Source organism: Ambystoma mexicanum, chromosome 10 (genome assembly GCF_040938575.1).
Source record: "Ambystoma mexicanum isolate Mex_15411 chromosome 10, UKY_AmexF1_1, whole genome shotgun sequence".
NCBI lineage: Eukaryota > Metazoa > Chordata > Amphibia > Caudata > Ambystomatidae > Ambystoma > Ambystoma mexicanum.
The window spans coordinates 111,547,924-111,565,897 of NC_090932.1; the positions used below are offsets into that span (position 1 = coordinate 111,547,924).

General features: G+C 44.9%; 1 protein-coding gene across 1 annotated transcript in view; it reads right to left on the reverse strand.

Moving 5' to 3' along the window:
• The window catches only part of DOCK5 (dedicator of cytokinesis 5), a 1,209,967-nt gene that overhangs the window by 143,900 nt on the left and 1,048,093 nt on the right, over positions 1-17,974 (reverse strand). Inside the window, exon 49 of the mRNA XM_069617597.1 lies at positions 11,371-11,548. Coding sequence (XP_069473698.1) covers positions 11,371-11,548 — 178 coding nt within the window. The remainder of the gene's footprint in view (positions 1-11,370; positions 11,549-17,974) is intronic.

Consider the following 17,974-nt stretch of genomic DNA (forward strand, 5'->3'; position numbering starts at 1 on the left):
CTCCACCAGAAATGTTCATCACTGCCGCTTCCGGGAGCTTTTCAAAACTCATCTCTTAAAGACGAAACCAGCAATTAGTTGCAGGTCCCCGAGATTTAGCACCAATGAGCTATGTGGTGAACGTTCACATTATAAATGAACATAACGAACCTTCATAGCTTTCTGGGTGCCTCTCACCATCTGCCTATTTGACCTGAAGCCAAGGACAGAACTTTGTTTTCATGAGTGTTCCAGGACACAGAGGAAACCCTAACACAAGGCCAGAGACAAAAAAAAGCGCCAAGTTTCAGCTTGTGAATTGCTTCGACTTGCAAAATAACAAAACCACACCCCATACATACTTCTACGACTTTCCGCACACAATTTGTTACTGAACCAATAAAAGTGAGTTAATTTGCCAAGCTGGCAGCAAGTCACAAGGAAGGAACTGCCCACACATCCATCGGCCAGCCAGGGATTTGTTTTTTCCCTATTATCACATTATCTCTTTTCACTTTAGATTCCATTCAAGGGTACGGTGGAATGCTGGGTAAGCACTGAGTTAGTTTGATGAACAAACGCAAGCACATCCCAGTCATGAACAGACTGTGGTTTTATAGGAATTCACTAAGGGCAGTGCAGTCAGGGAATCTTTTAGTGTTTGGGAGTTTTACAAGTTTTTACTTTAGTGTTATGTGGAAATGACGCACTCCAGGTGAGGCAGACATCTTGAACAAGTTCCATTCATCATTTAAATCAAATTTGTATTCGCTGATGAATTATTTTATCTGGCCATTTATACAAAATCCTCTTCCACAAGAATCAGTTACTCCTCTATGGAACTTTCTTGAACGCTATCCGGTCGGAATTTCCTGTACAGCAAGCCTGAATGCCAAAGGTTTTGGCGTTTGTGGAGGCATGGGAAAGGCATTTTCCAGGCACTCATATTGTTATAAACTGTCCATCGATGCTAGCAGCTGCTAATGGTGCGAGTACATTGGCGAACAAGTCCCTTTGTATTCTTCCATTCCACTGCTTTTTGGTCGTCGTACCTAAGCAATAAAACCTGACAGATAACACATTTTTACTTAGCAGGAACTTTTTGGAATCTCTCCTCTTGAACAACCACCAACACAAGTAGGACAAAGACTGATATACAGTGAAATTTCTTCTCTGTGAAAAGAACAGTGAGCTAAAGACTTGGTTGAGACTCTCCCAGGGACCATCCACCCAAGAACAAATCAATGGGCTGTGTTCGTGCTGGTAAAGAGTTTCCCAGACTCCCTTCTGTTTTGCATACCAACACAAGTACTTTACCTGCATCAGATAAAATCTGGGGAGAAGCATTATGACCTTTGGGCACAAAACCTCACTCTTTAATAGGGATTGGACTTCTGGAGCTCGGGATTAGTTCTCGTGACTTGGTTCCATCTTACTGCATCACTTTACTTACCTCTTTTATTGAAGTCATTGAATGCATTTTAAAAAACTATGGGGACTGTATATAAGTTTATTATTGAGTATTGAGCAATAGTATCACCTGCTTGTTTTGGTGTGCGTTTGTGGCATAGAATAAATATAGTATTTTTATACATTCCTGCCTAAATTAAATTATTGTGTGCTTCACTGTGTGGATTCATTGTGGAACCCTGACCCCACTCACACATGCGAATAGCTTTGTCTGCTCTCCATTGCTACCTTGATTGGGTTGTTGGACAACCTCTCAGAGTTCCTCTGTTCGCTATAACTAGGGTGGCATCCTAAAATCTGTCCACCAAGTCCGAGTCTAGAAATCCATCTTAACAATGTCTCAAAGATCTAGGATCTTTAAATAGCACCCTCTGGCCCGTTAAAACAGAATTTCATTTTTGGGAACATCATGACATTTTCCCCTTTGGGGGATCAACGACCAATACAGCGCCTGGAGCAGGCGCATCCATATGTTCCCCACCACCAGCAAGCTTGCATCTACCACAGTCTAAAATAGTCATCAATGATGCAATTGTCTTTTATGATGTGCTGCCTGTGTAATTTTTGGCAGAGTGCTCTCGGCCAGCAGAGTTCTTTGCTGGCATTTTTCATATTATATCAAGTTTGTTATCCTTGCAAAACTATCTCTTGGTGTCATTCCCTGATGGGGTGTGTTACTACCATTTATTATTATTATTGGGACACGTGTATTGGGAGTGTGCCTTCAGTACCCTTTGGGCTACCTGGGTATGTGACTGTTTGAAGAACTTAGATGGTTGGGTTAAGGGGTACAGAGTACACACCTTTGAAGGAATGAGGAATCTTTTTTTGTTAGAATCTATTTTTGATGCCTGTTTTCCTGAGCTGAGAGAGCAAGCACTTGGCTGACTCAAAAGGGATTGATCCCAAAAAGCTAGCACGGGCTGGTGACTTGTGGGTAGCCAACAGGGCCACTCACGACGACTCTGGGGAAACTCACAAGAAGGAAAGCAGCACAAGAAAGAGGGAAAAGAGAATTCTAATTCTAACCATCCAAAAGAGGGCCACAAACATAGCAAGGGTACATTCAATGGGAAACCTAGTAGGTCTAGTGAATCCTCTGGTGCCAAACCAGAGGGAGGTCAACAGAAACCCCCATTCCAGAGAACATTTGGGGAATGTTTTGTATGTGGGTCTGTAGATCATGTGAAAGGGGATCCCAGATGTAAGGGTAACAGGGGTCCACATTGCCTCCTTAGCTTTCGTCCCTGAGGGAGAAGCCCAAATGGCAAGGGCACACTTTCAACTACTGGCTGAAAACCCCACTGGAGTTGAAGCCAGTGTTTTAGTGTCCCTGGGTCTGTGGGAACAACAGAATGTGGATGTGTACAACTCCATACCAGATAACACAAAAGAATATTATAAGGCCACTGTTCTTGTAAATGGTCAGGAAACCCCTGCCAACAGAGACCCTGGGGCAAGGATTACAGTGGTAGGTGAAAGTTCTTTCAAACCTGAGGATGTAGCTAAGGCAACCAAAGGCCCCACTAAACGTGCAGGAAGCCCTACCCAAATGATTCCTATTCTGCCAGCTCTCATCCAGTGCAATAATATGACTGTTGGAATTCATGTTAGTGTACAGAATGGAGTGCCAGGGAAAGTAATGTTGGGAAATGATTTGCACACTCTTTGAATTGTATCTAGTACCCCCAGGCCTCCCAGCAAAAAAGCAGGAGCAAACAAGATTGGCCAGAGAGGCAACCTTGATAGACTCTCAGTTTGCAGTTGAGTAGATTCCCAATACTTCCAGTCCACAGGGAGGCCCACCCAATTCCCAAGAAAAAGAAAGAGACAAAGGAGAAATCCAAGATCTCTGGGGTAAAAGAAAGGTCTCAGACCTAAACCTGTTCATAAGACAATGACATTCCTGAGAGGACTGTCTCAGGTCACCACAGTGACCCCTTCCCCAGCTCAGGCTGAGTGGGAAGACCAACAAAACTCTGAAGTCGGCTACTGGTGAGACAGAGCTGGAAGAAAACCTTCACTGCGTTGGAGATCTGGATTCTAGAGACCATCCTGAGCTGCAGACGTTACTTGCAGAAGGTGGACCCTGTAGAGCAGACTTCAACAGAGGACAAATAGTGTCCCTCTCTAGAAGGTCTGCACCAGCAGACAGCTTCCCAGCTGGACGAGCAAGAGCCAGGGAGGTATAGGCTTTACTGGGTGGATGGCCTCCTCTACAGTGAACCTACTGAATCTACCCCAGGGGACTAGAGACTGACAGTGCCCCAGGAGGTGAGACAAACGTTCCTACAGTTAGCACATGAGATTCCTTTGGCTGGCCACTTGAGTTGCAAGAGGACCAAAGAAAGGTTAGCTCTGTTCTTCTACTGGCCCAAGATGGGGGCTGATATAGAGAAATTCTGTAGGAGCTGCCACACTGGTCATACTTCTGGCAAGCAGGGGTTCAAGAATGTGGCACCTTTAGTGCCCCTCTCTGGGGTTGGAGTCCCTTTTGAGAGGGTGGGGATTGACATTGTTTGCCCCCTACACCCTCCAACTTCTTCAGGCAACTTATTTATATTGGTTGTGGTAGACCATGCTACCAGGTATCCTGAAGCCATACCTACGAAAACTGTTACTGCTCAGTCAGTGGCTAAGGCCCTCCTGGTATTTATACGAGGGTAGGTTTTCCTAAGGAAGTCTTGGCATCCAATGTTATGTCCCACTACATGCAAACCGTGTGTAAAAACTGTGGAGTGACTTACAAGTTCTCAACAGCCTACATCCCCAAACAGATGGGTTGGTGGAGAGGTTTAACAGAACTATGAAGAGCATGATGGGTGCTTTAGAGGAACCCCTAAGAAGAAAGTGGGACCTTCTACTGCCATGCCTTCTCTTTGCTTATAGAGAAGTTCCTCAAGCAGGGGTTGGGTTCAGCCCATTTGAACTTCTTTATGGTCATCCAGTCAGAGGCTCTTTGGCCCTGATCAAGGAAGGGCTGGAGAGTGCTCCTTCCCTAAAGCCAGTGAGTCACTGACTATGTGCTGGGCCTCAGAAAGAGGATGGCACTGATAATGCGAGAAGCTTCAGGAAACCTGAAAGCAGGTTGGGCTCTGGTCAAACATTGGCATGACCAGAAGGCCAACATGGTGGAGTTTACTCCAGATCAGCTTGTCTTGGTTAAAGCCAGAGGGCCTTACAGGACAAATGGATTGGACCCTTCAAGATTGTGGGTAAACCTGGAGAGGCCAATTATTTAGTGGACTTGGGCATTCCCAAAGAGGCCCCTAGAGTCTATCACACTGTCTAAAAGATTGTTTCCAGACCAGAACTAGGAGCTTTGCTTCTAGCCTCTGATCAAGAGGAGGAGGAGAGTGAACCTCTACCTGACCTCCTCAGGGGGCAACCCTCAGATTAGACAATTGAAGGAGTAGAACGCTCTTCAGATGTGACTCTACAACACCAGGAGGAGTGCAAGGCTCTGTTAAATCAGTTTTCCTCCCTTTTTGCACTGTCACCAGGCTTGGCCCCTTGAGGCCAGCATGATATTCTCACTGGTGACAGTCTCCTTGTCAAAAGCAGGGGTTACAGAATGTCGGATCGTGTAAGAACCCACACAAAGGAAGAGGTAAAGAAGATGCTTGATCTTGGCGTTATTTAGTAATCTACATGTCAATGGGCTAGGCCAGTTGTACTAGTACCAGAAGCAGGAACCAAAGAATTGAGATTCTGTGTGGACTATAGCGCTCTTGATGCAGTCACCAAGACTGATGGCCATCCTTTACCCAGGACAGATGGACTGGTGGACTATTGGCAAATAGCTCTGGCAGACCATGCCAAGGAGAAAACTGCATTTTCCACCCTACGAGGCCTCTACCAGTTTAGGGTTATGCCTTTTGGATGAAAGAAATGCACCTGCTACAGTTCAGAGGATGGCGAATTAAGTTCTGAACGGGTTAGAGGACTTCTGCATGGCATACTTGGATGACATTGTAATGTTCAGCGCCACTTGGGAAGAGCATGTTCACCACCTAGAATATGTTTTGCAGGCTCTTGAACAGGCCCATCTGACTATGAAAGTCTAGTAAATGCCAAATTGTTCAGAGTAAAGTAGTCTACCTTGGACATGAGGTAGGAGGATGTGAAATAAGGCCATTGCCTAGCAACGTACAAGACTGGGCCACCCCTACTACTCAACCAAAGGTGAGAGCCTTCCTAGGTCTCATTGGGTACTATAGAAACCTCAGAGAACTATGGGACCTAAGCTTCTCCCTTGAATGTGATTATCTCACCCAAATTTCCCAAGGAGGTAAGGTGGAATGAGGAGTGCACTAAGGCTTTTGAAGGACTAAAGAAAGCCCTTTGTCAAGCTCCAGTCTCGAGAGCTCCTGGCTACAACCATCCTTCATTGTACAAACAGATGCTTCTAACACAGGGATAGGTGCAGTTTTGAGTCAACTGGATGAGAAAGGCAAGGACCCCCCCCCATCTGCTTCATCAGTAGGACACTGAAGGACCGTGAGACAAGGTGGGCAACTATAGAACGTGAATGTTTTGCCATTGTGTGGTCTCTGAAGTAGTTTAGTGCATACTTGTATGGTTCTACTTTCATTATTCAGACAGACCACCAACCCTTGAGATGGTTAATGCAGATGAAGGGGGAAAATCCAAAATTGTTAAGGTGGTCAATCGGCCTCCAAGGGTTTAATTTGACCATAGAATACAGGTCAGGGTGTAAACACCAACATGCTGATGGTGTCTTCCAGAAATGTTAACTGACTGGATTAGGGGATTCACCAAGGAGTGGATTAAATCCTGCTGTCCCTTACTCTGGGGAGGACGAGTGCTAGGGAGAAATCTAATTTCTGTGCTATTTCCCTTCAACCTTAGAGACCCCAGCTCTTTTGCTGGACTTTAGGACTTTTTAATTTTACCCTAGAGTGAGTGAGCCCATTTTCTCATGTGTTTTGACCTTATTTGGATTGTGTGTTTCCTTTGTTTTTGGAGTCTGATAGGCATCTACTTTTGTATGGTGACGCACAGCACCTTCAGTGCAGTGTCACGGAGAAATCCTTTAGATTTCTCCTAAGGTTTAACTACCTTTTTCTTGTGTGAACTACTGTTCCCAAGAATAGTACGGTGAAATTGACTTTCATTACCTTTTCTTTTGTAGGTCCAGCACACACCATCTTCTGTGGAGTGCTGGGGGTTTCCTACTAGCCCCTTATCCTACCTACTCATGTAACATTTATTATATTTCACTCACTCCTTTAAATGGCTGGTGGCAGTGGTTTAATGTTCCTACCCTTGTGCTTTTCTACTGCAGGCTGAATCCTCAGCTGCGGCATAGCACCCATGGATGACCATTTTGTCAAAATGGCCCAGTCTTCTTTTTGCGCAATTTTCTGTTTGTGATGTCTTTCTTGGGTTTTGTTCTGCGCGCCAAGCCAGGTTTGAGCCCTTTGTTCGTTTTGCCTATGGCGGGCTTCAGTACTGAAACCTGCCTCTGGCTTCAGTGTGTCTGGAAGGGCAGGAAGTGAGGGAGGTTCCCGAAACTCCCGTCCTTTGTCTTTAGGAATGCCTCAATGCACCCAGTCCTGATTGGCTGGCTGTTTTTTCAGGACAGCCACCCTGCTATTTGAGTGACAGCTTAGGCTGTGCATGAATGGGAGAAACCTGGTTAAAAGGCAAGGGTGTTGGGACTAGAGGCAGAGTCGACCACTGGGAAGAACACCCGACGAAGAAACCATTAACGAAGCTTGCTCCATCCTCCTGGACCACTGAATTGCCAGGTGAAGCCCTGCTGCTGTGCTGAAACTCAAGAGAAGCTTAAGAAGGTACAACTTCTTCCCTTGGGTTAGTGGGACCAACTAACCCCGAGACAAACTCCACTGGACCATCTTCCCAGATGACTATACTTCTTTGCTGCTGCAGAAACCTAGTGCCAGGGGTAGAGACATCCAGAGTAGAGTGCAATGTCTGCAAGCCGGCCAGACGCTCCAGGAGTCTCCCCAGGACCCTCCAGAAGCAGGACGACCAGAGCTCGTGTCCCCTCACCAGAGTGCAGGACTCAAGGAGTGAAAGAAGCCCAACCGGTATCCAAAATCTGTGGTGGTGCGGTTTACCGCATGATGAAACAGTGAAGTACTGCTGATCCGAAAAGAGCATGTAGCTACTGCTTACCTCCAAATTGCTGCCGTAGGAGTCCTCCAGACGTCCTCCCTCCTGTCCCCACGACTGAGGTTCAGGAACCCAGGGTCTGCATCACTGCAACTGGACAGAAGCCAGCTGGACCACTCTTCTTCAAACCAGAGGTACTGCTCAGACTTGGGGTACTTACCTCAGTGTCTTGTGGTATGATATGATGTGGCATTTATAACGCACCTATACACAAGTGTTTCAAAGCGCGACGAGGCAAGGGAGGGGGACCAGAGGGAAGACAGACAACGATCTTATCTTACTAGGCCAAGTGTCATTCAGGTCGCGCAAGTGCAGAGGAAGACAAGTGCGGGGGGGGGGGGTGCAGTGCATGGGAAAATAGAATAACAAGATAAATAAACGGCCAGCAGGTGGCAAGTGCAGGGTGAGTGCAGAACATAAGTGCTAGTGGGGGGACTGTAGAGATACAGAGAACAGTCCACGGGTGCAGGGGTTGCCAGGGAGGCAGTGCAGGCATGCATCTGGCTGGGCTAGGGCCCAAGATAAGATGGGTGGCTAGGTAACCAGTGCAGTTTCAGTAACAGCCAGGACTTTAGCAGGGGAGAGGGGGAGAGAAAGCAGAAGCAAAGAGCTTTGCTGTTCTCACTTGTGACTTGCAGCGGCTACTTTTTGTTAGAGTTGATTTCAGCTCTACCCTCCACAAGTATAACAGCTTGTGACCCTACAGTGATTTTCTACAAAACTCTCTAACTTTGTGCAAGACTTTTATTACCTACGAAATGCATCAGCTCCATAGACTGTGCTCCAATTGACTTTGGCTGTCCAGGCTCCCTGCAGACTCTTCTAGTCCATTGACCTTGATATGTCCTGTCCCTCAGAGGTGATAACTTGGTTTTTAATTATTATTGATGGGAAAGGTCTTGTCTAGACTTCATTGGAAGATTTAAGTATCCTCACATGCCCTCAGAACCTGTTTAACCCTTTTCCTTCCTTTAACCTTTCCTTTCTGTAAACCTCAGAATCTGCAAAGTGTACTAGTGATATATAAATGCCATTACTATCCTATTAAATGAAGTCACCTCTGGGTGTAGAAAGTGTGTAAAAAGCTTCTCTAAAGAGTATCTACTAGCATTGTGTTGATTCTGGAATAGTATTTTGAAGTATATTTGATTGTTACCTACATTGCCCTTTTTAAAGAATGCTTATTTAAAAACTGATGTTAAATAAATAACTATTTATAACTGAAACCTTGAGTATCTTGGCTACTTGCATTAGTGAATTTCATTGCTACAGCTCTACAGCTCATATTTACCCGTCTTGAGATAAGCCTGGCTGCTCAGTCACACTACCAACTTGTGTAGTACAGGCCTATACCTAAAGGTGGGTTACCTAATACCAAGAGGACAGTTATTGTGGTCTCTCACAGGGTTACTACATTCATTCTTGCCTAAAACCCCCCAGCACTTCTCTCCACCCCTCCTGTACTTACACGATCTGAATCACAAGATCTAGTAAGATTGTTTGTTTCGTCCTCCCTAAGTCTCCCTACCTCGTCTTGTGGCACCTAGAACACTTGTGTACATGCGCGTTGTAAATAACTCAATTTCATATCATATTTTGCATTTTGCCTAAGTGGGTAAGGTAGCCATATTCTGCATTTAGCCTCAGTGTGCAAGGTCAACATATTTTGCATTTAGCCTAAGTGTGCAAGGACAAATTTTGCATTTAGCCCAAGGGCCTAAGGCAGCCACATTTTGCATTTAGCCTAAGTGTGTACGGTCGTAATATTTTGCATTTAGCCTAAGTGGGTAAGGTAGCCATACGTTTCCCTGCACCTGCGCGATCTGAATGACACAAGGCCTAGTAAGATGATGATGTTGTCCTTCTGTCTTCCCTTCATTGTCGTGTCGCGCCTAGAAACACTTGTGTACAGGTACGTTATAAATGACTTATCATATCATACCTTGTTCTTAGCCTACTTGTGTTAAGTCAGCCATATTTTGCATTTGGCCTTATTGTGTAGAGTAGCCATACTCTGCATTTAGCCTAGTTGTGCAAGCTAGCCATATTCTGCATTTAGCCTAATTGTGTAAGGCAGCCTTATTTTGCATTTAACCTTATTGTTTAAGGTAGCCATATTCTGCATTTAGCCTAGTTGTGTAAGGTAGCCATATTCTGCATTTAGCCTAGTTGTGCAAGCTAGCCTTATTCTGCATTTGGCCTAATTGTGTAAGGTAGCAATATATTGTATAAGGTGCATCTAAAATCAATCACTCAATGTCTGTCTACACATTTTCGCCCCGACACCCCTTTTAAATCTAGGCGTTTTCCTAATTTTGTTCATATTACGTCTTTCTATGCATTTTAGGCCCAGCTCTACTTTTGAATTTAGGGGATACATAACACTGCTCTTTGTAAATAGACGGAGCGGTTATCAGACATTTCGTCGAAAACAAATGGTCGACAGGACATTTGGTCGAAACCATTTGGTCGAAAACCAAATGGTTGAATTTTGTTTTTTTTTATTTTCACTTTTTTTTGGGGGGGGTCCCCCCCAGCCCCTTTTTTTTCTAAAAAACCCTTTTTTTCCCTAAACTAAAACCTAAAAAGTATATATATATATAATAAATAAAAAAGAAATTCGACCATTTGGTTTTCGACCAAATTCCGTCGACGAAATGTCTTTCGACGAAATGTCCGGACACCAGACGGAACACAGGATGTAAACATTGTTGTTTGTAAAGCTAACCCATTTTCTCACCACGCACCTTTGTAACTTAGCAGAAGGCACAGGCTTGTTCCACACGCCCTGCACTCATATATAACAAACATTTTTGCCCAACACCTCTGCCATAAGAATAAAGCTACCATTAACAAAATAAATGTGAATAGTATCTTTCCACATAATTCTCTATCTCCTTAAACACAATCCACCCCGTTTAGTTAATAGCTTCCATCCGCTGCACCCATCCACACGCAATTCAGACATGGGTGACTAGCAGGGTCATGGCCACCCTCAGATAATGGTAATGGCCAAAATGCACACACACATAATAGTACCTCCCCATTCTCCAGAATATGGACTCCAGGCTCTATACAAATGACAAAAATGAATGAAGGAATACCAAAGAGGGAAGCTTAAGGAGCTCCCAGCAACACTGCACAAAAGATGCTGTGTGCTGCAATAGTAAAATAGAGATGACTCAAAAAGATGGAGGAAAGCAGACTCCATCAAAGGTACCCCCAAAAGGGTTTCCAAAGTCACAGAAAAGAATGAGCGAGTGAGGAAATAGGTTAGTCAGATAAAAAAAAACAAAAGTCCAGCAAATGTGCTGAAAGAATGAAGAATTACACACAAGAGGGAAATTCTACCCAACAGTACCTGGTGGCAGACAATATACATACAACGTTTCAGAGTTAAGAGTAGACTCCTAAACAATAACACACACAGAAACTACCATCATATTCAGGATCCAAGGACTCCACATTGAACTTCGTACAGGTTTTCTACTACACTCCAAGTAAAAGTATAACATACATATGCACACAGCACCGGGATAACACCTAAAAGGTACAAAACAGGATTACACATATGTAATGTAAAAATAAAGGAAATCTGCTCCCTCGTCCTTGTCCAAAACACATCCCTCTTCCACCAAACCATGCATTCTGGGTCAGTGAATATGGCAGATGTAGCCCACAACAGATCTGTGAGATCATCAGCAAGAGGAGCTTAATGATAGTTAGGATCAAGGAGACAGAACTTGCCACTGTCCTTACCATTTCCGAAGACCGGTCTGACTCTGTCTGCTTCTCTACGATCACCTGTGACTTGCTGACGTTCCAGTCTTTCCTCTTGAATTTGCTAATCCGGTTGTCATTGTCATCCCGGATGGGAATCTCCTCCGTTCTTGAAACCACAGACGCTCTCCTCTCAACCAATGGTTCTAATATTGACCTGTATTCATGACAAGACACAAACAAAATCTGAGAAAGTTTCTCCTGTTTACAGAGATTGACTGTAAGCAAACACAAGCATGAAGGACTACAAATTATGCAATGGCTGAAGTGATCAATCTGGAGCAAGAGGGCGGGGAGCTAATAAACAAACTATGATAACCTTTTAAGGATTAGCGTCGAGGGTGGTGTTTGCTACATTAAAATGTTTCTGCCACTGAGCAAAGAGTAGCAAGTCAGAGATTAACATGCGATGGCAGTCGCAGAATACAGGGTTTAATTTTTAGGATGGCTGAAGAAAGAGACCCTTTTATACTATCTGGACCACATGTCTTCTCCTTTACTGGTGGGGCTGGTCATGGTTTTCTGCAGTGATCTGGTTAGGAGTGAGGTTTGTAGTTCAGAACTCTGTGCAGTTCTTGAAAAATAATTAATTCTGTTTGCTCTGGGCGTTTGCTTGGTGAGAAGCCTGTTCCCATCTCTTCTTGGTTTGTTGATTTCCTTGAAGACAAAGGAGTTTAAGCCTGGCAGTCGTACATTTCTACTTCCTTTCCTTTTCCGGGGCAGTTCAGTTGGCATTTGCCGTATTGTTTTATGGCCAGGTACGTGTTTTGTATATGCACATGTTCGCGCTGAATGCAGGGTTTTCCAACTGTACTATTTTGGAAGAATGAGGAGGAGGAGGTGCTATTAGTGTGTAAGAGACGCGTCTGCGTGTTTTCCATCATCCCTGGCTGGTGTTTGGTGTACCTTACCTCTCATCTTTGGTAAGTGGAGCCAGTGGTTCAATTTAAATCAACAGAATGGATCCCTGCTGGATATTGGGGGCTACATGGAGCATTTTTGTTCATGTCACCCGACTACTACTTGGGCAAACTGGGTGATATCTCAGAACTGGGTGATATCTCAGAAAGGTGCCATAGTCTAACATTGCTCCCCAAATAGTCTGTAGCCTGATCAGCGTCCATTCCTATATTTAGATTTAATTTGCTCTTCTCTAAAGGTTCTTATGAGCCGTATGAGTATCCAAGTGCACAACCAACAAAGTAACACATGCTTTAATAAAAGTTCAAACATTTGATTTCTCCATATATAACTAGCTTACTTAGTAGAACAGACATGTTTCCGGTTTCCTCCTGAGAGCTAATACATTGTGGGTCATGAGCAACTCTTCGGGGGAGGGGGCTTTAACAAAATGACTGTTTTGCAGTAAAAGAGCAACCCCTGGCCTGAGCACGTTCAAACCGTGATACGGCTAGGAGATATTTTCCCAGTGCCCTTAACGGTTTGCTTTCAGTACAGATGTTAAAGCGATGCATGAGATGATATAGGGCATTGCCATAGATGTAATTATGAACCAACATCATAGCTTTACTTAACTCTGGACCCAAAGGGTAACCAATGGCCATTTCGAAGTATTGGTTTCATTTGATGTCTATGCAGCGTTTTAGTAATGGCAATGTCTGAAGACGGGTAGTTGCATTTTTAGGAGCTCCTAAGAATAGGGAATTACTGAGGTCAACTTTTGGGCACATAATTGCACCAACAAATAATCCTAGATGATCCTGTGTTAAGAATGGTTTAACCTATCTGAGGAGTGTAGCCCCTGGTTTTATGGCCCTGGCCTACCCAATTCTATACTTACCCTGGGACAGTAATGGACCAACACTGGAACCACACCACCATCCCAGTCCAGCTGGTAAGGTGAGACACAGATCAAACTGTGATAAAAAATTTCAAGTACAGCAGATGGGCCACAATCCTGGGTTACTGATGTTAAATAAGGCACAGCACAACAGAGGCGAAGTCTCCTAACCCATGCAAGCGATTATATTAGAAAAACAAACCTCTCTCCCATTTTCCATACACTTTTTACTTTATTCAGGGTAGCAGATATCCATTGGAACAAACCCCTCTACGTGTGAACCTTAAGCAGGTTGCCGATCCCCACACCATGGGCTTTGCATTAATTTCATCACAACCCCCCACTTGCCCAATACACCTTTCTTTTGCATTTCTTTAAATAGTATTGTCAGCTGCAGACTGCCCTTAATTTCCCATTCCGGTCCCCATCTATCAGTCATGCAATACGTGTAACAGTCCAAAGTACAGTACCTTTCCAAAAGTCAAAAAGTCACTTATCACCAATCGGCAAAACGCCCTACTCTGCCGCGGGTGGCTGCCACAGGTTTACCAGGGACTTGTCCAAAATATTGCTGCTGGCTATAATGGGCGTTTCCTTCATGGCTGTGGTTATTCTTATGGGCTATGGCAGCCCTGCGATTTCCTCCATAGCAGTTGTGGCAGGCCAGAAGGACCCGGACCAGAGGACACTTTATCAAAGGGTTTTATTTTACTTAAAAATAAACAACAACACCTTTCTAGCCCTATTGACAATAGGGGAGTTCTATACTAAGGTGCTCGTCAATAGTAAAAATAACAAAAATGGTTCTCTGTCCAAACCTATCCTCTAAACTGGCTGTACCACTTAGGAAAAATATAAAAGAAAACTAGGCAGAGTGTCTTGCCTTCAGAGTTGTTCAGCCTGATCTCTCTCAGCCCGATTCCTGGTTTCGGATCTAATACTTATCCATAGAAAACAATTCTCCCCGGTTTAACAGTTCTTGTCCATCTTGTCTAAAGTTCCAAAAGTTTCTCAAGTTTACAAAATAAAGTCAAGTTCCTGAAAAGATCAAATGTCCAAGTTAGCATAGGAGGAGGGATACTACCTTAATCCCTATCCACCACTTGGGTGGGTTTCTCCCCACTAGGTTCATGTCTTGGTTGTCTCTATGTTCCCCTTGAATTTGTTCTTAACTTGTCTTATTGGGCCCCTCTGGCACCCCTGGGTTTCTCTATCCGAATGTCTAACTTATCACCCAGTCGTATTGTTAACCCCTCTTTACATATGCCTCTTTTGGTTCTCGATAATGTCTGTGAGCCATTTGGCGGATCACAATATTCTGGTTTCTTGGGATCCCGTAACACTGGAGTTCCTCTGTCCCAATGTCTCATTTAGCTTTATGGGTTATGGATAACCCTTTTTCCTTTGTGGATCTCTTAACTCTTGAGGGGGTTTGGGAGCTGTCTGGAAGTTTACACCAATCGGGTTTCTTGAACTCCCTTGGGTTCGTCCACTGTTTCATTTATTTCCTTTGGATATAGGTGATCCCTCTTAACACCACTTAGCTTTTTTATTTTGTCCCAATGTCTCACTTATCTCCATGGAGTACTGGTAACCCCTCTGTCCATATGCCTCTCGTGGTTCTCGGGAATTTGTGAGCCGTTTGGCTGATTACAATATTCGGGTTTCTCGGGCACCCGCAACCCTTATTGTTACTTGGTTCATTCTCTCTCTCTGTGCCTTTATGCTCCTGGTATGCCGATCACCATACAGTCCGCTCTGAGCCCCAGCCGCATAAGAAGCAAGCGGCCGGACTCCTGGTAAATCCTGTGCTCATTGCACTCCCCTTCTGTCCCTGGGGAGAGAGGATGCCGCATAGGGCCCCCGGTGGTTCTGGCATCATCGTCTGATCCTGGGGTGGGTGGTCTTTCTCCACATGGTCAGACCGTGATGTACGCCTTCTCTGCCCACCCAGTCTGGTCCCTTGGCAGACTGTATCCCTGCAGGCCACGCCTCGGTTCGGGGATGCTTCTCACGTGGCCACAGGCTTGGGAGTAAATTCACCTGGCTTCCAGTGCGGCGCTGCCGTCTCGTTCCTCCCGGTCCGTCAGGTCTGGCCTCCAGGCAGGCCGTTGTCCCACAGGCCACGCTCTCGTCTCGGGATTACCCCGCACATGCGGCTCCGGTAATGGCATTATTTCACCCAAGTTGCTCACCACATGCAGCCTGGGGCTTCACATCCTTGCTGGCCTGCAGCTGGCATACACAGCCCAGCCTGCCTCCTTCATAATGCACCTTACAGAAAGGGGGTGCTTGAAACCATGCCCCCGTTCAAGGAGTGCTATATTTCTTTCTTCTCTTATTTCTTTTTTCTCTTTATCTTCCTCAGTGCTCCTTCTTACAACTGTCCCTCTCAACTGTCTTTGTTCCATTTTGTGGATTCTGTCCAGGTGTGTCTAGTGCTGTTGGCAGCGGAGCCTTGCCCATTGTTCCACAGCCTCAGTGTTCCATGTGTCCCCCATGGTGTGAAACCTCATACAGCCAGGAAAGTCAGTACAGTCAAACATATACACATTTACTTTTAATAAACCACACAAAAACATCCCTGTGTCCTGGTCTTTTCTTTTCCTTTATTCCAATTATTTCTTTCACTATACCCCATATTTATGCAGTAATAACACCCCAACTGTACAGGCCCCACTGGGGCCGGGGTTTACAGGAGCTTCAGATGGTACCCAGTGTTGCTATGTGATTCGCAAACTTGGACATGGCCAAATTGGAATTGAACATTACACCTAATGTTTTTGCTATATCTTGTGCTAGAATATCATTCCCTTGGATGCTCAAATTCTTAAACGAGGCAGACACAGCTTGAAATTAGGATCAATGAAGAATTTTGGACTCAGGAGGATTTAATTAGAGCCAGTTTTCGTGCATCCATTTTAAAATTAAAATAAAGTGCATCTGGTCTAGGAAATGGCTGGGCATATCTTGAAGGTTAAATACTATCTGGGTGTCATCAGCGTAGTTTTGAAACACCACACCATGGGCTAACAGCAAGTCATGAAGGGGCTTAATCTACATGATAAAAGAGGGGGTCGGGGGAGACCGATTTATATCTGATGAATAAGTTCATAAGCGTACTCTTATTGATCCTATCAAGTAGGAAAGCCACAACGCATCCCACTGCCATGTGCGACATTCAAGCCACCTCTGCTAATCATAATAGAAGTGTTGGATGATCAGGGGTGTCAAATGCTGTAGAAGGATCCAAGGGCATAAGCATTTTTTTCTTGACTGCTATCCAAAAACTGAAGCAAACCATCCTTTGTGTCAAGCAAATTCAATTCGCACCAGGGAAGGGCGCTCAGCAAATCAGGTGTTTGGAACAGCGGGCGAGAATAAACATTCTCTGCCCGCTGTCCCAGCCACCCGAGGCTCTTCCCAGAGGATACCCATTTTGTTTTGTTTTTGCTAACGTGGGGGCTGCCTTAGCCCAGGCTGGCGCACTGTTACCAGTCATGGATATCCCCCTAAGCGGGCATGAAAGCCACACTCTGTACTATGATTTGGTCTAAAGACTGATTGAAGGGCCCCAAGAAGATTATGATCTTCCAAATGTGCATGAAGCTGACTAGCTGCAATTTTGTCCTATATTTTTAATAGAAATGCGACAATGCCTATGTGTCTGTAGTTGGAGCATTGGGCGGGTCCTGGTTAAATAAGGGAAGGCTGCAGCTCAGGGAATCCTTGAGAAAGCCCTTATCCCAATTCTCTAAGAAAGGGAAACTACTCAAAATCGAAAGAGGGTAAATGTGTTTTGGGGAAGAATACCTTGCAAGAAAATAACCTGGGGTCAGAGAAGCAGAGGAAACGACCCTGTTACCCAATCTTGCCTTCGCTCAAAGGAATGACCATAACCTAACGGTCGCCTTTTCCAGTGTAACCTCGGAAGAACAGGGTCGCTGCTAAGCCAGTCCCGTTTTCTTCCTGAAAACGGGATTACTATAATGAAGAGACGTGGGAAAGGATGGGATTCACTGGACACAACTGGTGGTTCCTCGTAGCCACCGAAGGATGGTGCTGTAACTTGCCCACTCCCATCTCACGGCTGCCCATCAGGGGATTGGGAAGACCCAAAGCCAAGTGATATCCTGATTCTACTGGCCTGGAGCGTTTGCCGATGTAAAGAACTATGTAGCAACATGTGAAATATGCCCACAAATCACAGCCACCCCAGTTCCCCCCACCTCCTTTACAACCAATTCCCATTATTGATATCCCCTTCTCAAGAATAGCCATGACATAGTGGGCCCACTAGAACCATTAAAACTAGGAAAAAAACATATACTAATGATAGTTGACTACGTCGCCCGCTACCCTGAGGCCTTCCCTTTACTAAACAACACTAGTCAACAGATCCTAAAACACCTCCTTCCCTTTTTATCTAGAGTCGAGTTCCCCAAGGAAATCCTTAGCAACCAGAGTACTACTTTTATGTCTAAGATCATGGGGGACGTAAAAGAGATGTTAAAAATCAAAACCCTTCGGACCTCTGTTTATCCCCCCAAATGGATGGCCTGATAGATGGATTTTATCAAACCCTGAAAAGGAGTCTCCACAAGTCGGTAGAGACAGATGGGAGAAACTGGGACGTTATGATTCCATGGGCCCTATTTTCCATCAGAAATCTCTAAGCTTCTAACCGTTTGAATTACTGTATGTGCCAGTAGTGTGACCAGCTCTCCCGTGGACTACTTCGGTAGCACAGTCACCGTTCCACATTCGTTGCCAGAACTTTGG